This window comes from Haliotis rubra, unplaced genomic scaffold, assembly GCF_003918875.1.
Source record: "Haliotis rubra isolate DU_JTF1 unplaced genomic scaffold, ASM391887v1 Scf449, whole genome shotgun sequence".
In the NCBI taxonomy this organism is placed as follows: domain Eukaryota; kingdom Metazoa; phylum Mollusca; class Gastropoda; order Lepetellida; family Haliotidae; genus Haliotis; species Haliotis rubra.
The window spans coordinates 557,648-580,287 of NW_025767134.1; the positions used below are offsets into that span (position 1 = coordinate 557,648).

The window sequence follows — 22,640 nt, forward strand, 5'->3', positions numbered from 1 at the left end:
AGCTTACCAGTCCATTTTCCTCACTGACGCCAGCCGATAATGACAAGTACCATCTCTTAACATTTTGGGATGACGAAGTCAGAGGATCGTACCACCGACCATCAACTCCCCAAGCAGACGCAACATCAAGCTTCTTTAACTAATAACGCAGCAATTTCTCAAATGATTTGGCCAGATGAATGGCAGTGTGACCGAAATGCCCTTCTGAAAATGCCCCATTAACACATGTTCATGTGAACACCAAGACGCCATCCCATTACAAGCAAACATTTGTTTGTATCCACATGCAGAACAAAGACAAATCTATATTCGAGATTTCCTAATGAGCATGCATTCTGTTCCATGGAGACGAGCCTGTGTATGCGTAGTTGCTGTACCACCCAACAACAAATGTAACGTACAATGTCATGCCTCGGGAACTGTATCCAAGTACAACCAGAACCTTCCACGCTACCATACTCCAATACACGGACATTCAACTGGAAAGGAAGGTACACATTCCGTAAGACTTGGAACAACACAACCTACGTAGGCATGTTTACATAGGTGGCCCTGATGTGTATATACGTTGAAAAGGACGGAATAATTCTCTTAAGCGGCTTATTATTTCCTGTCCATCACTAACATAACGATAAACACCCGATCGTTTGCATCACCAGTTCCATAGCATGCGCATATGCGTATATTTACAACTGGTACACGATTTGCCCACAGCAACTTCCACACATTATTTTAGTGAATGGATGCTAAATTCGATTAGTATAATTATTCCAGCATTGATTTACGGCTTCCCACACGATAAACTATAGAGTTCATATCCTCCCTAAAGCAGACCGTGTTTATTTCGTATCGTTCGTTCGAAAGGTCTGCATTGAATAATTTCTTTTAGAGAATTGTTTTCTGGAGTGTTTGCTGAATTTCAATCAAGCATTATTATTTAAACGCTTTTTTCATGCTTTGAAAAGTACAAATATTTAAATGCAATATTTTATCAAACATGATGAATAAACATTTGGGAGTCTATTGAGAATTTGAACTTATTTGAATTTAAAATTTAAACCATGATCCGTCATATATATGTAAGGTGTACAGTCATTTAACTCAACTCATCTAACTTTCAACTATATTTAGTTATGTTTTTGTCATCGTATACACTGTGGTGGACTATACCAGTATATCCATATTCATAAATATGCCAGCTACCGCTATGACTTTCAGACGCTAAACAGATTTTAAAATGCACACAATATTGAAAGTAAATTCCCCTTTGCAGTAACACTGTACGAACCGTTAGTGTAGATACCACCTGTCTTAATACCTACTTAAAAAGTGAGACCGCCAGTCAAAAGAATACAACGTTCAAAGATATGAAAAATTGACTTGCCGTCGCATGTGTTTGTGACGGGTATCACATTGAGGCAAACTCCTAATAAGATCCCAATTGAAAGTGATTCTTAGACACATGGACATAATATATTGGCACAATGGACTTCTTAAGATAATGGAAATATTGCTTTCGTGTTTTTAATGAATCCTCTGAAACAGTTATTCATGAGTCTGCTACCATACTACAGTGTTTACAGTTTCCATTAATAATAGATAAGAACAGAAATAAGCAGTAACATTTACATTCATTTTAACCGTTTTGCATATGTGTTTCGTTTTAAATGTACATACATTATGCAGTTATTCACATTTAGCATACTTATACTTCGGTAATCATTTCAATCAACGACACCCACAACCTACAGAGACCGTCCATTTTCACTAGTGACTGTATTCTACCAAACCCAGCTAATCGCTGGCAGAATGGATCCAACATATTTTCATTACATGTCTCCATCGCCCCAAAGGCATCTTGTTGATTAAGTCATGTTGCACGTAACTGACATTCGCCCGAGACAAGGCAATGTACCACTATCACACCCATGATAACATAATTTCATTATCCTACGTGATGCAGAACCACTGGGAGATTTCGATGTATCCAATAAACTCGTCGGACTGGATGAAGAGACCAGCTTGATATAATATTATATGATGCTGTTTTCAAATGTTTCATGTCAAATGCAATAAGTAGAAAGAACAACATGACCCCTTCATATAGAAAGTATTCTGGTCTTGTTCTGACAGGAACGTGGACTTCAAAAGAATATAATTTAAAAGATAATAGCCTCCATCTAATATCATACTTAATTTGAGGGATGAACTATCAACATTCCAGCAAGCGTTACATAAACACTAAAGTGTTATTACGATAATAATAGCCTTTGAGTATGAACTGGGCCTGATCTGTTTGCATGAAACAAATGTAGCTTATCGTTTTAATGCTGGTCAAAATAGGATAAGCAGATCAGTAGATTATTAGTCCTTTTGCTGAAATTTAATCATTGAATTGAATTGTCATTCTTTGCCTGGATGAAGTGTATAAATACAAGATACATACAAATATTTAACAACAGATCGCAGTGCCATACATATCCATGAAAATGAAGAAGAACTAAAACAAATGTCAAAGGAACGATATTCAAAGTTTTCTCTGTAAGCAACCTAAAGTAGTGGAAACTAATCCGAATAACTTAAAACGATATTCAATCCAATGAGCAAGCAATAAGCACATATTACGGTGATGGGCACTGTTTATATGATGTGCTTCGACCGAGAGCTTATTTCACGTTACTCCAGTCTTGTATTACCGTCAGCGATATCCGTAATATGTATTCAGCTGGATTAGGAGTCACCCTACGACACTAATTAATATGGATATCTTACAGCTATTTCAATGTGAGCCGAAACGTACACATCAGTGGATGGCGATATTGCAAAACCTACTTTGATCTTCTCGCACTTTTTATCTGTTTCAAATCTAAGCTCGAACTTCTTTTGACGACTGAATATGGAGTTCGATCTCACCTTATTTGCTTTCCATATTAACAATAAGGTAAACATCGCTGACTTTGTTCATGCCTGTTTCTGATGCTAAGGTGGTCGCGTGGTGGTTTTTGAAGAAGTGAGTGAGTGGGTTAAAATTTAACGTCACCTCGGCAATGTTTCAGCCATATAGTGACGAAAATAAGGAAAGAATAGACAAAGTTTCGGCAAATCAAAGCGTCTGTCGGCACAACCGAAAAGCGACACCTAACATCTTAGACTAAAAATGCAGGATAATCTAGAACCTTGTGTCAGCTAAAGAAATATGGATTAAAATCTGCCATCTGATCATACGTTCATTCGCGCTGCACGTGTTCATATATCAGACAGTTATCACTCACACTATTGTATGCGTCTGACAAATGATTAATCCTTCCCGTAACATGATACGGTGTTTCTTGAATATGAACGCTTCAACCCACACATATTGCAAATATATATGGTTTTACATAGTATAAACCAATAAACAGTACCAATTAGTCTGAGACGAGTGAGTTGCACAAGTAGCGTGAAGACGCACGAGAGAAGGGCATGGCGATGCAGACGTCTGCGGTAACAACGTCATCGACAGGGCAATGATCGGGAACTGTGGTGCCCAGACACTGTGTTCGTGGACACGTAAATGTAGTTGATGAACCACCATTGTCTTTCAAATTGACACTTGTCGTCATCATGGTCAGTCAAGGGAATGGACACTTCCTGAGATAGCTGGACATCGTCTGGTGATCATACATGCTGGATCCTAGTGTAACACAGCAATATGATGCGAGCGGACATTGGTTTGACAGAAGCGATATAAGATAAGATGAGAGTAATTAAGTCGTTATCGCCAGACTGAAAGATAAGGAATGGTACAATTTTGAAGGATGCTTAACTTGTAAAGAAAGTGACTAAAGGAGTATTGAAATTTAGCAGAATAAAAGATCGCGATAAGAAGTAGTTCATTGATGGCGAGATTTTCCAGTCTGTATAAAGTAAGAGGGAAAGAACTGAGTTAATTATAATAACGTCAAATGGAGAGCGAAACTTATTGATTGCATCTTGGCTTGGGTAATACATAATACGTAGTTTCTATCGCACAAACGATGAACACTTAACTCTATGTGTTGCTGTAACCTGATATTGAGTGAGTGAGTGAGCTGCGCAACAGTGTACAAAACATGTACACCTGGCTATTAAACCCTTTTGTAAGGAATTTATCACAACAAAAATGTGTTGTTTGATCACGACTTCAACATTCAAGGCCTTAATAAAGTGTTTTGGTAGACATTTCCAAACTGACAGAAAAGATACAATTCTCTATCTTTACTCGCACCATTTATTTTCGTGGGGTTGTTTTTCTCATGAAAACGATATTTGCCTCCCCATGTGTTAGTGAGAGTGACCCGTAAAGGTCCGGGTTAGAATATTGTCTCTCAGTAACCCCTGCTTGTCGTAAGAGGCGACTAACGGGATCGGGTGGTCAGGCTCGCTGACTTGGTTGACACATGTCATCGTTTCCCAATTGCGCAGATCGATGCTCATGTTGTTGATCACTGGATTGTCTGGTGCAGACTCGATTATTTACAGACCGCCGCCATAATAGCGGAATATTGCTGAGTGCGGCGTAAAACTAAACTCACTCACTCACTCACTCGTGAGAGTGTTGCGGCAGAATCTCGACACCTATTCACGAACACACGGTGCAATCCCTAAATGAGAGTGATTCCTGAACGCTTGCCTTTGGTACCATTAGTTTCTGGTTTTAGCAGATATATTGATATAAAAACTTTATGATATCAGCCGGTTTGCGTGGTTCCACATGAAGGCCAATAGCATAGTTGGAATGTTTAATACGTAAAGATAAAACTACTTACATATGTTATAGTAGCAAACAAATCATACAGGGATTCCGTACGTCATATGTGCAGCAAGGATGGCGCCAATACCAGACATTGACAAAGGAGAATTATGAATAGATGGCGAATCAGTTGAAATGGAGATTTGACTACAAAAAAAGACGACAGCATGTATAATACATGTAATTCTTTAAGTATTGATATAGAAAAAGCATAGACATTTCAACTTCAAGAGTGGATTGAAAGTTTATATTATGCTCGTTTTAATGGATAACTATTTAAAGCTTTCAAGACAACCTTCTTACTATAGAACCATCATCTGATCAAAGCATCCCATATTCAATAAAAACTATGAATGCAATCTCATTTTATGAGTGTATTGAAGTCGTTAGCTTCCTGTGTATATATTATGCTGCTGTTTTTGTTCCGTTTTGTTCCCAGGTTTAGTGTGCGGATATAACCCTTTTTCAGGTTTCACTTGCCAATCCGCATGACATTTTCTGAATTGAAACACAGTTTACGATATATGCTCCCTCAACTCTAATGGTAATTATTTCACAATCTCTTTAGATTTTAGTTTCGATTTCTACAGACTACCTAACCTAGAGCCAACTCTTTTGAATGAACAGCAGTCCACACTGGCGTGTCTATAAACAACGACACAGACTGCGGGCGCGTGGTGGGAGTCTCAGGGACGTGATGGACGACGCCTAATGGTGATGTACGACGCTGCAACTGCCACTACTAGGAATGCGATCCATACACTGCGTGTTTTGACAGAATAGTTTTGAGAAATGTTCAGTCTGAACGGTGCTATTGATTATTTAGAGGGTCGCAGCAAGACCCGAATACAAACTGATGAATATAGGTCATAAATAAGTTACGCGACAAGTAAACTTTCATTCACTTACAAAACAAGATACGTTAAGTAAATTTAGCAATTATTGTACCTGTGTGTATTCACATGTGAATATGACCGACCTCGCGTATCTGACACTCGACTTCGCCACGAAAACTGCCCACATGTTGCCGTAGAAAAGGCTATCAACATATCAGGTTTATCAACATTCAGAATATGAACTTATTTCTGATTGACGTTTACAGGTTCATCTCGATTTCGTTTCATTCGACAATTGCCGATACTATCAAACTGGTTTGTACTCCCAGTAGCGCCTTTGCGAACGATGCAGTCAGCCCGTACGTTACTTTGCACTAAGTGGAGTTGGAGGAACGACTCGTCACACCGGTCCCTGGCTGGGTTCCCCATATGGATACAATGTCTGGTTTCCCACGCCGTTGTATTGCCAGAACAGGCGCCGCAAAACCATATTCACGTTAATACTCACTTGGGCATTCTTTGATTCTCAGCACTAAAGGTTTTTTTTATGAATTTAGCCGAAATACTTTGACCTCCGTACAACAAGAAATTCAAGTATCATTATCTGTGTATGAGAACTTTGACGTTGGAAATACACCAGACAGACGTTGGAAATACATCAGACAGACATTTAGACAGACGTTGGAAATACATCAGACAGACATTTAGACAGACGTTGGAAATACATCACACAGACGTTAGAAATACATCACACAGACGTTGGAAATACATCACACAGACATTTAGACAGACGTTGGAAATACATCACACAGACATTAGAAATACATCACACAGACGTTGGAAATACATCACACAGACGTTGGAAATACATCACACAGACGTTGGAAATACATCACACAGACGTTAGAAATACATCACACAGACGTTAGAAATACATCACACAGACGTTGGAAATACATCACACAGACGTTGGAAATACATCACACAGACGTTGGAAATACATCACACAGACGTTAGAAATACATCACACAGACGTTAGAAATACATCAGACAGACATTTAGACAGACGTTGGAAATACATCACACAGACGTTAGAAATACATTGCACAGACATTTTAAGTTCATCAGGCAAACGTTTAAAATACATCAGATAGACATTTCAGACAGACGTTTGAAATACATACATGAGGCAGACGTTGGAAATACATCAGACAGACGTTTCAGCCAGACATATGCGACAGACTTTTGAAAGACATGACTATTTATACCATGCAGCACTGAAGAATGTCAGCATAGTTGTTGCCAGACCTGCCTCTAATATACACTCAATCCACCGGTTGACAAGCAGTGTGAATTATCTGGCCGATGCAACCAGTCCCTATTTTTACTTGTAGAAAGTTCCCGTGTTATGTCAGGTGAACAGTCGACTAAGTTTTGCATTTGTTTCTGACGAGTGGAACAGGATACGCTCACCATTTCGCCAACACCGGGTATGACTGCGTGATAGTGATTCATAAACATGTTGATGATATGGTGGAATTGTTCAATCGACGCTGCTGTTAGCAGAGATTTCCTATTGGTGTGGAAAAGGATTTGACGTTGTTCATTTCTTAACTTTGTCTACCTGTCAGTCCGGAATATTTTAACCTTAAGGTGAGGTCAAGGTAGCGAAGATCAATGCACGAAATATATCCGATCTATATTTTGTGCAAAAAAAGTGTACACATACATGTACATATATAGATAGCTCCAAGATTAATAGTCACACATCTCAGTGGAAAACCCTGAAATGTCAACCGTCGGAAATAAAAAGACAAACTAATGCCATATTTTAAGAATAGGATGATGGCAAAGAAACCATTTCAGCAAGTCACCAACACATTGGCCGTTTAAAATCGAACATTTTAGTTAACTTTTTAAGCTTTATCGTGGATGATAGCTTGGGCCTTTTACATTTAATTAATTGCACCCACCTAAAGCGAGTGAAGTCAGGTAATGATCAACTTGGCTGTTGTGTGCTGAGGATGTTGACTCGTAAATCAAAGTAACTCTGCTGTCCTTAGAGGCATTATACGGTAATTATCTAGCATTTCAAGCTGCTCAGCCATTTCAAATTTCTAAAATCGCTATTTTTCTTTGACATAATTTTACGCTAAAGATTTACAATGTAAAGACCTCAGACAAATTACGACATTTTTGTTCCTGCTGCCGACATCGTGACTGGGGTTGCTATCATTACGCTGCATCATGTTGACAACACAATGAGGATTGCACGTAAAGGGTAATAGTTACTACACGACAAGGAGGAGATGTAATAATCCTTTAGATGACCAGTTCACTATGCAGCCTTTCACGACGGCATTGATAATGATCAATAGACACCCGAAGAAAGTTCGCAATTCAGTACATCGTGCACACGTTCACCTCTTCAAACATGCGTGAAATGGGTTATTAGTTTATAAGAGTGAGTGAGTGAGTTTTGTTTTACACCGCTTTTAGCAATATTCCAGTAATATCACGACGGGGGAAACCAGAAATGAGCTTCACACAATGTACCAATGTGGGGATTCGAACCCGGGTCTTCGGCGTGACGACCGAACGCTTTAACCACTAGGCTACCCCACCGCCCCAGTTTATAAGAGAAAGGATTTAGTAAAACTGTAGGCGTTGCATGAAAATGGGGGCTTAACGAGCAATTGGAATGTACATAGTTATGCTGACATGGCTAAAATGTGTCATTCAGAATGTGCCCGAGCCTCTGATATGTTTCTGTAAAATTAAGACACGATGAACTTCCCAGCTGGAGGATTCGGGTGGGATATTTGTTTAAACGATACAATTTTCTGTGTAGGCCTACCAGAAATATCTCATCGCGGATTCGAATTCCAGATCCTCTTGGTTAAGTTTCGTGATTGTCGACACCAAACCTTTGTGCTAGTGGTTAGTGCTAAGCGTCTGAGACATGTTTCACATATGACTTTTCTGCAGCCTCAAACAGATTTGTAAGCGCCATACCCCCGTTTCTGGGTGCCACCAAAATGGTAAGAATCCAAAACCTGCACCACGTCTGGTGTTCCTCTTAAATACAGGGGGCGGTGGGGTAGCCTAGTGGTTAAAGCGTTCGCTCGTCACGCCGAAGACCCGGGTTCGAATCCCCACATGGGTACAATGTGTGAAACCCATTTCTGGTGTCCCCCGCCGTGATGTTGCTGGAATATTGCTAAAAGCGGCGTAAAACCAAAACTCAGTCAGTCAGTCTTAAATACAGCTGATTTGTCAGTGCAATGCTAATGCTCGTGCGTTTCACCAAAATGGTACATGTAAGCGTCTAAGGCGTATAACACCTCGGGTCTTACAGATAGGAAATCAAGAAGATGAGTTTGGCTGTCAGGAAAATGCTCGTTGTGTTCAGTAGATTGAATATTTGCACACCAGCATCTGAGTTGCTGACGTTTTTGTTAATTATAGCGTAGGATCACCAGCGCAAGTTCGTGTTAAGAAAGGAACACTTGGTGTCTAATATGCGCATAGACGGTTTGAACTGTCACAGGTAATGACGTGACGGGGCTGTTCCTGCCACATAATACCTCAGTAAAGAGATAATAAATCATTATTTTATCTCATCTTATTCTTCTACATTAACATCCATCGGTTTGCACGGAAACCAGTTGGATATTAATGGTGGAATGTTTTCTCACAAATGAGTGCCCAAAACTGCCAAAACACTATATTAGCGAAGCCGCACACAAAAGATCTTATATAAAATACACGTAATGGTGATGGCAGAGCTATTGAATCTACTTGTGTTCAAGTGAATTTACAAACACAAAAGGTACGATAAGACGGAACACGCTTTCGATGTTTATTGTGTGGGAGACCTAGAAGCGAATTGTCCATCCATCTCGCCAAGCTGTGATCACATGTTTCATGGCTTGTTTAACTTCTCACATCGCGTGCTTCACGACGTCTTGTCTCTCGTTGTGAAGAGGTAAGTGCCAGTGTTCTGTATGGAGCTCAACATACGCCTTGATGTCCTTTGGGTGATTAATTTTACTACCAAAACATTCTCAATCGATGCTTTAGTGTGAACATTTAATAGAAAATGAAAGAGCAATTTCATCTGAGTCAATACGTCATGATCACGCTAAGATCTTTAACATGTTAGTGAAATCAAGGCTTCTCTTAGCCTGTCACTGTTTTTGTGTTTGTGCCCGGAATCTGTTCCTGCAGATATTCAAGACATTCTACTCTGGCGCCTGTGTCTTGAATTTACCTGGCAGTAATTCTATCATGCATCTGAAATGATTCGACGAAAGTAAATTGTACAAAATTCAAACTGTTATGTGTCTGTAGGAATTCAGAAAAGATAAGGAACAAATTGTAGCTTCGAATTCATTGTACATTTGTGAAAAAAAAGCGTTTTGACTTTTGTTTAACCCTGATATGTAATGCTTTGGATATTGATCTTCTAAAATAATACTCCAGACTGCTGGCTCGCATCGCCCATATACAAAGTGCGATTCTCGACTTCAAATTTCGTAATGCGTAAATAATATAACACAGCTGTGTCACCTGAATATTGGAATAAGGACAACGAAACTAATAAAACAGTGAACGAATGATCGCTACATCAAATGAATTCTGTCAAACCACATTTATTAATAACAATCTGTTGATCTACATATGGCCCCACCTGGCAATCGTCTCGTGGTGATCATACGAGCTGTCATAAAATGTAATAAAGAGATTTTGTATTCATACAGGTAAATATGAGCAAATAAATAAAAATGTGAAGCAGATTGGAACCTACTGCAATACATATTATAGCATTGATACATACACAGCCTTCGACGTAATACTAATTAACGTCACAATGTCTTATCGCATACACCGTGTTGCATTATACCAGTTAATTAACTGGTTTTGTAGAAAAAGGGACATTATGAAAATAGTGTGTTTATCCGAGTATGAAACCCGCTGATGTCGATACAATTATCTTCAGTTTTTCAAACCCATAAAGTTCACAATGTCCTTGAGTCATCAGACCGTGAACGTGTTCAGGAATTAGCAAGAGCGTCAGATTAGTGTCTGACGTCCAACACATGTGAACGTCACTTCTGACAACATGAATTTGTGGTTTTCAATGTATGACGTCTCTTTGTTGATAGCGTAGCGTAGTTACTTTGATTTACATGTGGCGCCACCGGACCCTGGACAACTTGTGATGCATTGATAATTCCATCACTCGTTTCACGTAGAAATACTAATATAGAAATATCACTTAATCTGCTATTGACACTCCTAGAGATTACATCGTCATCCCTGTTTCCCTTCAGACTTTCCAGTAAAGAACACGTGTTTAGTTCATGGATACCTCCTGTGGTTCCAGGAAAGTAGTCAATGTATTTGTGATGATGCATGACACAACTTATCTTGGCTGTACTGCCGGAGGTAGATAAAACATCGGCATCACAGGTAGCAAAAGGAGTATACACATCATGTGGTGTATCAAGACGTGACTCCTATTCCTCACATAAAGATATACTGTGAGGATGGTGCATTCCACACTTCCAGTTTCAACATACAACAGAGGCATGCCTGATAAGGAGGGGTGTGGGGTGGGGTGGTGTTTGATGCACAGTGCACTCCAGTTTGTTTATGAAACATTCTCTCTGTTGTGTTTTCAGTAAATTATCAATATATTTATTATACCAGGGGAGATCGAATCGAGGAGGCCAATCAGCTAATGTTAGCTCTATCACAGCTCCGTGTGTGTGTGTGTGTGTGTATGTGTGTCTGTCTCTCTCTCTCTCTCTCTCTCTCTCTCTCTCTCTCTCTCTCTCTCTCTCTCTCTCTCTCTCTCTCTCTCTCTCTCTCTCTCTCTCTCTCTCTCTTTAAATGTCTCTTTGGTAAATAAGTTATAAATAACTTTCAGTTTCTTTTGGTAATAATCAATCCTGCTCATTCCGAAAATTTTTAAAAAGACGTAAAATTAACTACCTACAATAACACGAGGGCTGCTTGTGAAAATTTGTTGCATGCAAAAATCATTTGTCCTATTCAACAAGAAGTTGTTAATTGCTCTTTTTGATGTAGCCCAAACTTCTGCCCTCGCTGCTGTGACTGGGGACCCAAGCCAAGCGTGTGTAAGTGAAATAAAATCACTTCAAAGTTGCAATAATGTCACAGTGACATAGCTGTTATTAGTAGCAAACCCCTGAGATCAACAAACTGCATGCACATAATACAGAAATCAGACAGGATGTGGAAATCTTCGTGACCAAACCCAGATAACATTTTGATATTGTCTTAGAACAGGAGCCAGAAATATCTGAGGTTTTTAGGGTTATTGACAGAAATGCATGACTTTGAAAATAAAATTTGCAGTGGTCCCTGTTGCACTGGCTACAGAGAACGTTTTCCAGTTGTTAACGATGACTGTCACGACAAGGCTGGGCTCTGCACCTATTGTGGTCGAAAATACTCATCAATCAAGATACAATATTGTAGAAGGCATTGAGATTTTGTGAAACTGCAGTTCAGTGGAAATATTTCAAGAAAACAATTGGGATCCTGCTCCACAATGTCCTAAAGAGTCATACCTCTTTTAAATATATATCGTGGGTGATGGGTTCTAAATCGTTATAATATTACCACTATTGGAGTATGCAATATGCCACATTTGCATCCATTGACAATTCCTAAGGGACCGTTCATAATTTATGCTGACTGAGTTTGGTTTTACGCCGCTTTTAGCAATATTCCAGCAACATCACGGCGGTCATAATTTATGGCTAGGGGGAGGGGGGCAGTGAGGATGATTTTAAGGGGCGTCACCCATTTTGTACACATGCACTGGGAAAGGAAGGGGTTTGGGGTTGGGGATCAGCACTTTTGTATGAAATATAACATTGGTTTTGTACATGACATACAGAAGGGTGGGGGCGGGGAACTCACGTTGTACATCACCTTTTTGGGGAGACATTCACATTGTACATGTTTCTCCATAAAAATCAACCACACCCCATCATCCCCTGCGTGAGTGAGTGTCTGTGTCTCTCTCTCTCTGTGTGTGTCTCTGTCTGTGTCTCTCTCTCTCTCTCTCTCTCTCTCTCTCTCCTCTCTCTCTCTCCTCTCCCTCTCTCTCTCTCTCGATGCCTTTTGGAGGTCCAGATGAAATGATGATGCCTCCAATTGAATAAACACATGCTCTTCTGGTCGAGAGTAATTACATGTTTGCATTTTCTGTGCCGCTTGTCTATGTGATTGTAAGCGTCTATTTATACGCTGCAGGTTATTTGAAGCTTTGCAGGCAGGCAGCTGTTGAACTGCGTTAAAACTGAAAACCTGTTCCAACCGCCTTGGATTCACGTGACGAGGAGGTTGCTTTCTGGAAAATCCCTCTACAATCAATCTAACATGTTGTAAATGTAACTCACGGACTCAGATTCATATCATTAACAGAAATCGGGTTTTAGGAGGATCTTATTAAGTACATATTTTGAAGCGGATTCACAACGCTCATGTATTAGTTACTGTACTGTACGTCTAAGCACGATAAAGGGGCAGACATCACTGAAATAGGTTCCCTGTGTGGTCGGGTTAAACGAGGGCTATGCATGCAGAATCAGTTGGGGAAAATAGATGCATTGTGAACGGACGTTTTTAGATATCACAGCAGTAGAAGAGGGCATCGTGAATATAAGGCCAGTTCCATCCCGCGACATGTCCAGATGTGTATGTGCCTGCGTGTCGAGGTAACCAATTCCTAGAATTTTAATCTTCTCTTACGGATTCCTGATAAAAAGTAGTCGAGAAAATAATGAGGTTCCTACTCCGTGGTTTGAAAACCTCTAATGTCGTTTATAGAAATGGAATTCTCAAATGTGATTTCTTATCGCTCAAGGATTACAAATTGAGGAGTTCTCTAGTGACGGGGAATTATGTGCTTGGATAATCAGATAATCCGGTAAATCCTCTCCACTAAGTTGCCAATCGGCTCGAAACGTGCGACCGTGGGAACCTGCCGTTAGGCCAGTACAGCTCATCCAGGAACTGACATCGATTAAGACATTCATGGAAACAACAACACCGTGATGAATTGATTGATTGGGAGGATATTAGGTTGATAATAAAATTATTAAAAAGTCCGGGGTCAGGTGAAATGTAGCGACCACCAATGTAGTTTTCATATATGCCATATCAACTCAGAGATGCGATATAATGAAACAGTTGGCCCGTGACAAATATAGGATGTTAAATCAAGTGCAAGAAGCTTCAGAGTCTCTGAGCCTGTAGGATGAAACGCTTGAGAAATAGTCCAAACCGGTGACAAGGCATACATGATTAGATGTGGTAGACATCAGAATTAAGCTGGTGCTCGGTCGGTCATATGGTAGGCAGTAACTCGTCCCATTATGTATCTCGTTAAGGATTCCAAAAAAGCATTTTCAGAAGAGGGTCGGGATCAGAAGACTGCAGCACGTACCCATACGTTCCTTCACTTCAGCGGTTAACTGAACATTAACGGAACATGGTGTGTAAGCGTGGCTGTTGAATGTGTCACGTCGATTTGACTTTCACTACCAGCTGCATGTTACAATACCGACAATGATTACAGCTATATGCATTCTTTCACCACCGACCAAGAACTAACTTGTCAAATACAAGACATTACAAATGTCGCCACGTCATTAATCAAAATATCGTACGGATCATAAATATGTGTCTATAGTTTTTGTAGTCACGACTGAACACACTATTCCCTAAACATATCTCCGAAGAATATAAGAACTTGTTTGTTTAGGATATTACTTGATTACTATATGTACTCTTTTCTCATGGAATATATGTAATTGTGAGCAATTATGATATTCCTCCGATTAACGTATTTGTGTCGGGATGGCGAACTGTACATTCAGAGCAAGGATACATATATTTTCATACCGAAATATTTATTTCAGTATCATTACAAGAAGGCCGTGTGTCACACCCGTGTAAAGGAGTGCATTTCATCACGAAAAGTCATGTTCACCATCAAGTCAGTCGCTCATGGCTTTAAAATATTTCCTTTCTCATCATATTGATTTCTTCCATCGCTTTTCTGTGGACACATCATCAATAGTGTGCTCTAAAAATAAATATAAGTACTAATTATTGAATATATTTCTGACGTGCGGGGCAATACTATCTCCTTTGTCTGCTAAATCTATTCGGCAAACAGGCAGCTAAGTCTCCTTGAATTATAAGCAGACCGGACCGGACTCAATCCCCAATGCGGGTTAAAATATTGTAACAACAGAGGACGTAGCTCGACGTGTACGTGGGTTTGCACTAAATTATGTAATAGTTCCGCATACAGATTAAAGCAAACACAACGGGATCCCAGCCACCCAGCCATGATTACCTGCAGGAACCTACAGACATGCACGACTTGCCGCGGCGTCTGCGACGGACGTACCCACCGACTACGTCGACAATGATGGGTCGTGTACCAAATGTTTGCAATTGGCAGGACAGGAGACACTGGCCAAATATATACAATAAATACAACTTTGTTCAACGTTCTGTTTCCTCTGTATGTGAGTGTGAGTTGGTGTGCTTAAACAAGTCCTTTTTATAGTATACGCCCACTGAGGTGAAAAGCCGCTGTTTTCACACGAATGCCCCCGACTCACTGATTACGAACTCTTGAGTCGACACACCATGTTATATCCTTAATGCTGAAAGCCAGGCACGGTAACATTAAATACCATATTGTAACGTTTATCGTAATCACTATGAAGGCAGCGGTCCTATTTGATAATGATTAATCCACGAGGGTGCCAACCCCCTTTCCTCTTGGCATCCTCAATACCATTTAATTTCTCTCGGCATCCAACTCAAGAATTTTGAATCATAATGTCCACAGCTCGTAAAAATGAACTAAACTTGATTTCCAAGGCATCCAGTGTTCTGCTCCACACCATCCGAAATACCATTTAACAAGACCCGGCATCTGGCTCACCAGAAGAACGCTGCCAACACGTCGAATCACACGCTTGTGATAAAACTGGAATCATGCAAAGCACACTGCTTTTAGCAGGGATATTTATGATCACAAAAAGGGTTTCGTCAAATACAATTATTTTAAGCTCAAAACTCATCGTTTTTAAATGATACATGGATTCTGAAACTACGCAAGCCATTTACACCTGTAGTTACCCTAGCGTCGTACGACCCAATAAACAGTCACTGCGCTAACCCATGACTGTATGCTACAATCACATCTTGATTAACACGAATAGCCTGAAGGATGTGAACGAAAATCAATTTGTGTGATACGAATATCAATACATAGATATATACGTTAACGTTAAATCCTGCAAGTCTTTGGAAAGCGATAGATAAATTTGACTTATGCTTCTCCACACATGGAGAGAAGAAATGGGTATTGATCTGCAGGCTATGGATATTGATTAATCGAAATGTTCACGGGGAGGTGACATTTGTGACAGGGAATGGAAGCGACACTCTAATTGCTACGACCAGACCTGGGAAACTAGTCCCCCGGATAGATAACTCACACCAGGATCAGAGGGTGGTTATTCCAAGTGGTTAGCACACTGTCCTTTAATATTCAAACTCCGTGTGGGATTTGCTGAAATCGGTGGTCCGCAATGACATATACATCAAAGCTTGTTTCAAGATGAGAGATCACATACATGTGGATGTTAGCTGTTCTTTAAGTCAGTTAGTGAGTGAGTTGGGTTTGACGCCTCCAGACCAGTAGTAACTATGTGTGGTATGTTACGCACGTCAGCTTAAAGAGACAATTTTGACAAAGGCCCTTGTGTCTTAACATTCCGACGCCTACATTTGTTGATAAATTACGATGAACTATGTCGTTCAGCAGTTCAACAATTCTATTACGGATAGGTAAATTAGTACTGTACATAAAACTGTACAGTGTACATGGGGAAAGGGGCAGGATCATAACTTTTATCAAGGAATCAACTCATATTACCGGAATCCCCAAGTATCACATAGAGTGAGTGATTGTGTCAGGCCTTCACACAAACGATGACAAGCCAAGCACAAACACAATCGTAAAACCGGTTACGAAAGTAACCTACCATAAACACGTGGTAAAGCCTGTTCTGGGAACCCCAGCTGGGATGGCAACACACATGCTATATTTGTTATCCTTACATCATAAACCGTGTATGCTTGTAAACTCAAGAAACCAATCTACCGTAGAGTTATAATGATTCGATTCAAAGACTGAGTCTCCACATCTTCAGTCATCACTACCCCTCCCCACCAGCTGTCCCCAACGCTACAGCGCACGTGCTGCAATGCGAACCCCACAGCTTCGAACTACAGTGAGACGATGTCATCGTGCCAAGAACGCGATCAGGTTCGTCGTAAAACGGAATTCTTCCAACAGAAAAAAGATAATTATATGAGGGTTCAGAATAATCAGCCTAAATATGGTCCCACCACAGCAGTGAAGACTTATATAAATGTAGCATCGCAGTGCTCAGATTAATAGCTGGAGCCTGCAGATGCTAAATCGGTCGCCCATGGAAGCAGAACGCTGCAAACTTTGATAAGTAAGTGGATGTTCACTTTGAACGTGCGGCATGCCGAAAGTGTAACACTTTCAACGCTGAAGCTGAATATAGTGTGCTTTCCTCACACATATAGACGACACGCTGTGATATTACCGGAGTACTGTGCAAACCGGCGTTGAGCCAAACTCACAACGTATCCGTGAGAGGTTGTCTGAAATGCATACCGCCGTCGATTGTTACTTGTATCCGTTTGACAATGACCTGGTCGGAATACTATCATTAAGGGAGATGGATAATTATCTACCATTACTACCACTGAAAATTAATTATAATAGATGCCAGATTTAGAACGTATCAACTAAACTCTCAAACATGTGCAATCTCAACACTGACATCTGCTACTGGGTTTTAAATTGTATCATATAAAGCGAATGCTGATGGATTATCTGCACTTCAATCCTTAATATACTGCCTTTTCATTTATCACTTCTCTGTTATGTCGAAATGGATTCACATTAAGTTCCCAGTACGTTATTTCTGTGACTATGAGGTATTTACATATTGATACCCAATTCCGTATATATGTTGAACGTTAGACGAACATAGCAGTGGGTGGCTAAAACATAGCCATTGGTTATTCATAAGAATCGGCAGTTGCTATGAGTATAGTGTATGCACGCGGTGCTGGTTAATGTGAGCAAGGACTTATGAGACTTTTGCGTGATGACTCCAGACTCTGACGGGAACTTAAATACAAACTCCATCCACTCACTTCAAAAGTATATTTATAGTTTTCTGTTTCCGTTTCTATTCTCTTTTCCTGTGGTGCTTAAATGGATGTAGTTTTTCATAACAGTCGGTAATATAATGGTTGTTACAACCTCTGACAAACACACGTGTTTAAAACGTTCAGGGTTAAAACTGCATCCAGTTTTAGTCTCAGACTCAGAGTAGATTGCAATTTACAGATTCCATTAAAACCATCATATCGAAAACAGTGATGAAAGTTATATGAGTGGATCGCTATAAATGAGTGATGGTATTAGGTGTTTGCGAGAAAAGCCCCCTACGACTTTCACAATTTTCATAAAGAGTAGGTGTTTGTTTGTTGCCTAACCCATCCCTAACCCATTCCTGTCATTCCCGCATTGACGAACATTTTCTGTTAGGAGTCTTTTTCTGAGGGGGCTATTCATGTTTAACTGCAGTATGGTATTTCAATGGAAAAGATTCGAAAAGCATGTTTTGTATTACTCCGTACGTACACACCAAATGTTTTTTCCCAAATGTGACAAATGTTTGTTTGTGACGTAGAATGTTTCCATCATATGAAGACAGTCGATATCAGATACATATGTGTGTACCACGTCTCAATCATTACATACCATCAAGCGACACTGCAACTGTAAGTGTCTCACGCCAAAAGTAAAAAAACCCATTATGTTTCTATGGAATGTACGGTTGAATAGCTAATGCCTGTAGCTGAAACACCGGACAATGAATGTAAGTAACTGATTAGTTTCTATATTATGTGCAGTTACAGAGTTCAATACATGATGGATTACACAATAGGACACATGACTGTGATACTCTAGATTATGTGAGAGAAATGCTAATGACAACCGTATGAAATGCAGTTGGCAGCAATTAAAACGAACACATGTTGAACTTGCGTCATTGTCATAGCATGGTTGTCATTATCGGACATGGTTTCATATATATATATAATGTCAAGTATGACTAATTCATTAGATCTGAAATGGCAGATCATTTATTATAACCGTACATGTAATAAAAACACGTTAATTTCAATTCACGTAGCAATGCTACTGTTAAGCACATATGGAGGCTGTTATTAATTGATACATTGTTGGGACAATGTTATCATAGACAGGTGATGCAGTGGAATATGTTTCATACACATACATACATGTACAATAATGAGAAAATGACGTACCTGGTAGTATTCTATTATCTTGCACATGGCAAGTCCCAGGAACCAAGTTTCAAACAGGGTCTGTGCATAGGATGGTGGCAAGCAAAACATCATCACTAGAAAATCGGCTACAGCCAGATTCACAAGGAAAAAGTTTGTGGTGGTCCGTAGTTGATGATTACGCCATACAGCGTAGCAAACCAGGAAGTTCCCGGTGATACCGAACACAAATACCAGGGCGTAGAGGACAGTGAAAACCCATTCATGGGGTTGGGGAGTAATATACTCATATATACTGGCCAGTAGGTGTTCGTCTGACGTGTAACACTGTTGGATAGGGCCTTCCTGTGGGTCGTAGTACTTACAGTCACTGCGGTTCAAAACACGTGGTGGATCCTCCATGTTGTAAACTTTCAATTAAAACCCCTTTAATAAACAGATTTTACATCCACATATCCGAAGGCTGTTCGACAGACCAAAATACGTCTTCAGGTGAGAAAACCACCGAGGACATGAACACTACCAGACATCCAAATAGGTCCACAGGAGTTGAAGACCAAGAGGAAGAGAACAGAACATTGAGATGCAGAGATATTTCAACTTCAGCAACCCCACGCGTGTATGGTACTTTGCCTATACTGCACCAAGACACGCCCCTGTAGCTCCAGGTGATTGTGACGATACATTCTCGGCTGGAAGTCCAACTTTTAAAGCTTAGCGCCTCGTGAGCAGTTAACGTATTTGTCAAGCCCAAGTAAGCCTTGCGCTCAGGTTAACATGTTAAGTCATTCAGTTCCGCTGTTTCTGTAGTTAGAAATAATATTGACGCTGGTTAGTAAATTCCCTGCACGATCGCAACTTTACACTGATAGAATGCCGCACCTGTTGGACGTAACCCAAGCAAGGATGTCAGCGAGAAGGATTCTGCACCATGTTCCTTCCACAGTGCCAATTGCTTTGTTAGCAGCCACCGCCTTGTATCTCCAAACGTTATGTGAATTATAATGCGCTTTTGACGCCGCGGTACATGACTGGTCAGAAGTTAACGATTAATAATGAACCTGATACAAATACTTTTACGTTGGCTTATGGGCAACGACGTTACATTGAAGGACTGACGAATTAAAGTTTCACAACTCTAGCAAAAGATTTAAATTCATAAACTTTAACACTTTATGAATGTTCTGAACTAACTGTGATACCAATGAAAAGTTTCTCTATGGAAACCAATTTTCATTGCAAACATACTGCTCGAATTCCCTGTTTGAGCAGTAGGACACAGGACACTACAACCTCTTCCTGCACGTGGTGGTACACAACTGCTCATTAAATGTCGTCGTCAACAACCCACATGCTGCTGCTATCCCACACAACAGTGAAGAAATATTGTTTCAACAACTCCGAAATGCACAGACGAGTGGGTTTATATTTCCGGCTTAATTATCCCATTAGCTCCTGAAGCGTAGACAAAGATACTTAATCCTTGAAATCAGGAACTTTTGTCGGATCCTCGGCCGTCTCTGAACACTGGAATATCCTGTCGCCTGGATTGTGTGCTGGGCTCTCAGCTATGTTGGGACTCGCGAACGCTGCAGCCCGCAAATGAAGCGACTGTGTGTGCGCTGACGTGTTGCCGGCCGGCGAGACGATCTGAGCTGGTAGCGAGTGGTGGTAGACACGCCGTGATTGCGGGAAGTACTGCAACAGGACAACAACTGTACGAGCACTTCACTAACTCGTGGGCCTCGGACCGGGATTAGACGGGATCATCTCCCACAAGATTACCCTGGCCTGTGTCACTCAGACAATGAATACAAAATGTAAGATGATTTAACATACACACATACAAGAACCTGTCAGACCACTGTTATCATATTAAACAAGTACAGAATCAATTAATCCTTGTAGTAGTCTTACATTTAATAATAACTATACGTGTGGTGTGTTCTGATAAGGATTAACATAACATGTTGGATGATGTGTTATGGCATAACATCAGTATCAGCTGGAACACGTTGTCACGATACACAAACTACCGGCGAGTTCACTATGTGTGAGTAGATTCATTTACAATGAAAGACAACACTGTTTGGGGAGAATTCATTATGTATAGTTTGGGGAATTCTTTGTCTACAGGACACGAGGGCGGTTTACGCATCTTGAACTGGCTGATATTTCTCAACCGCAAGCTTCCAACTAGCTGAGTAGAAACCGATATTGTATTTAATGCACAATGGGTGGCTGTTCAATTAAGTAGTCAGATAACTGCCAGCCTTGCCTTCTCGTTAGGTGATTACTAGTACATACTGGGATGTGTAATAATAACAGCATAATTAATCAGGTTTAGGTTATTATATTTTCATGTAGGCTCCGGCTGAGATCAAAACGACATTTAGTGTTGGAGATGGCAGGTTTACAGGGATAGATGTGAGTGTTATGTAATGCCGCTTTGTAAATATTCCAGTAACCACTTCCGAGCTTAGTTCGGGAGGAACGTCCAAAGTGATGCTTGTCTTACAAGGATATCAATTTGATGACATGCGAGTACGGGTATAGACCCGATAGACGTAGTCGGGGGGCAACGGGATTCGAACCAATGATAACAGATGGGAACGGAGCTGGGCAATGTAAGGAGTTAGGTGTAGGTTGCTGGGAAATGCACGGAACTGGGAAACGCACGGAGCTGTAAAAGTACGGAGCTGGGAAATGTATGGGATTAAAAGGTGTACGGAGCTGGGAAATGTATGGAACTGGGAAACGCACGGAGCTGTAAAAGTACGGAGCTGAGAAATGTAAGGAATTAAAAGGTGTACGGAGCTGGGAAATACACCGCACTGGGAAACGCACAGAGCTATAAAAGTACGGAGCTGATAAATGTATGCAATTATAAGGTGTACGGAGCTGGGAAATGCACATAACTAGGAAACGCACGGAGCTGTAAAAGTACGGAGCTTGGCAATGTATGGAGTTAAAAGGTGTACGGAGCTGGGAAATGCACGGAACTGGGAAACGCACGGAGCTGTAAAAGTACGGAGCTGGGAATTGTATGGAAGTAAAAGGTTTACGGAGCTGGGAAATGTACGGAGCTGGGAAACGCACGGAGCTGTAAAAGTACGGAGCTGGGAAATGTATGGAATTATAAGGTGTACGGAGCTGGGAAATGCACAGAACTAGGAAACGCACGGAGCTGAGAAACGTATGCAACTAAAAGGTGTACGGAGCTGGGAAATGTACGGAGCGGGGAAACGCACGGAGCTGGGAAATGTATGGAACTAAAAGGTGTACGGATCTGGAAAATGTACGGAACTGGGAAACGCCCGAAGCTGTAAAATTACAGATCTTGTTAGTTCAAATACACGAGAGAATATATTTACGAAGATAGACAACCAAAACTATCTAATGTGCACTAACGTACTACAGATGCTTGTGAAATTGAACACCACTATCATTACCTGCGGCCAGACATCTTAAACCCCTTCATCTACTGGTCAAATAACTATTTATGGCACCACACGTGTTCAATAACATGAGAATGTTGGATT

General features: G+C 40.5%; 1 protein-coding gene across 2 annotated transcripts in view; it reads right to left on the bottom strand.

Annotated features, from left to right (window-relative positions):
• The window catches only part of LOC124289746 (orexin receptor type 2-like), a 44,211-nt gene extending 23,403 nt beyond the window's left edge, over window positions 1-20,808 (bottom strand). The window contains exon 1 of one of the 2 annotated variants that reach the window (XM_046726391.1): window positions 19,120-20,808. In XM_046726391.1, the coding sequence (XP_046582347.1) occupies window positions 19,120-19,500 (381 nt within the window). In that variant the 5' untranslated portion in view covers window positions 19,501-20,808. The remainder of the gene's footprint in view (window positions 1-19,119) is intronic. The other variant, XM_046726392.1, reaches the window with a different exon arrangement.
• Window positions 20,809-22,640: the final 1,832 nt, after the last annotated feature.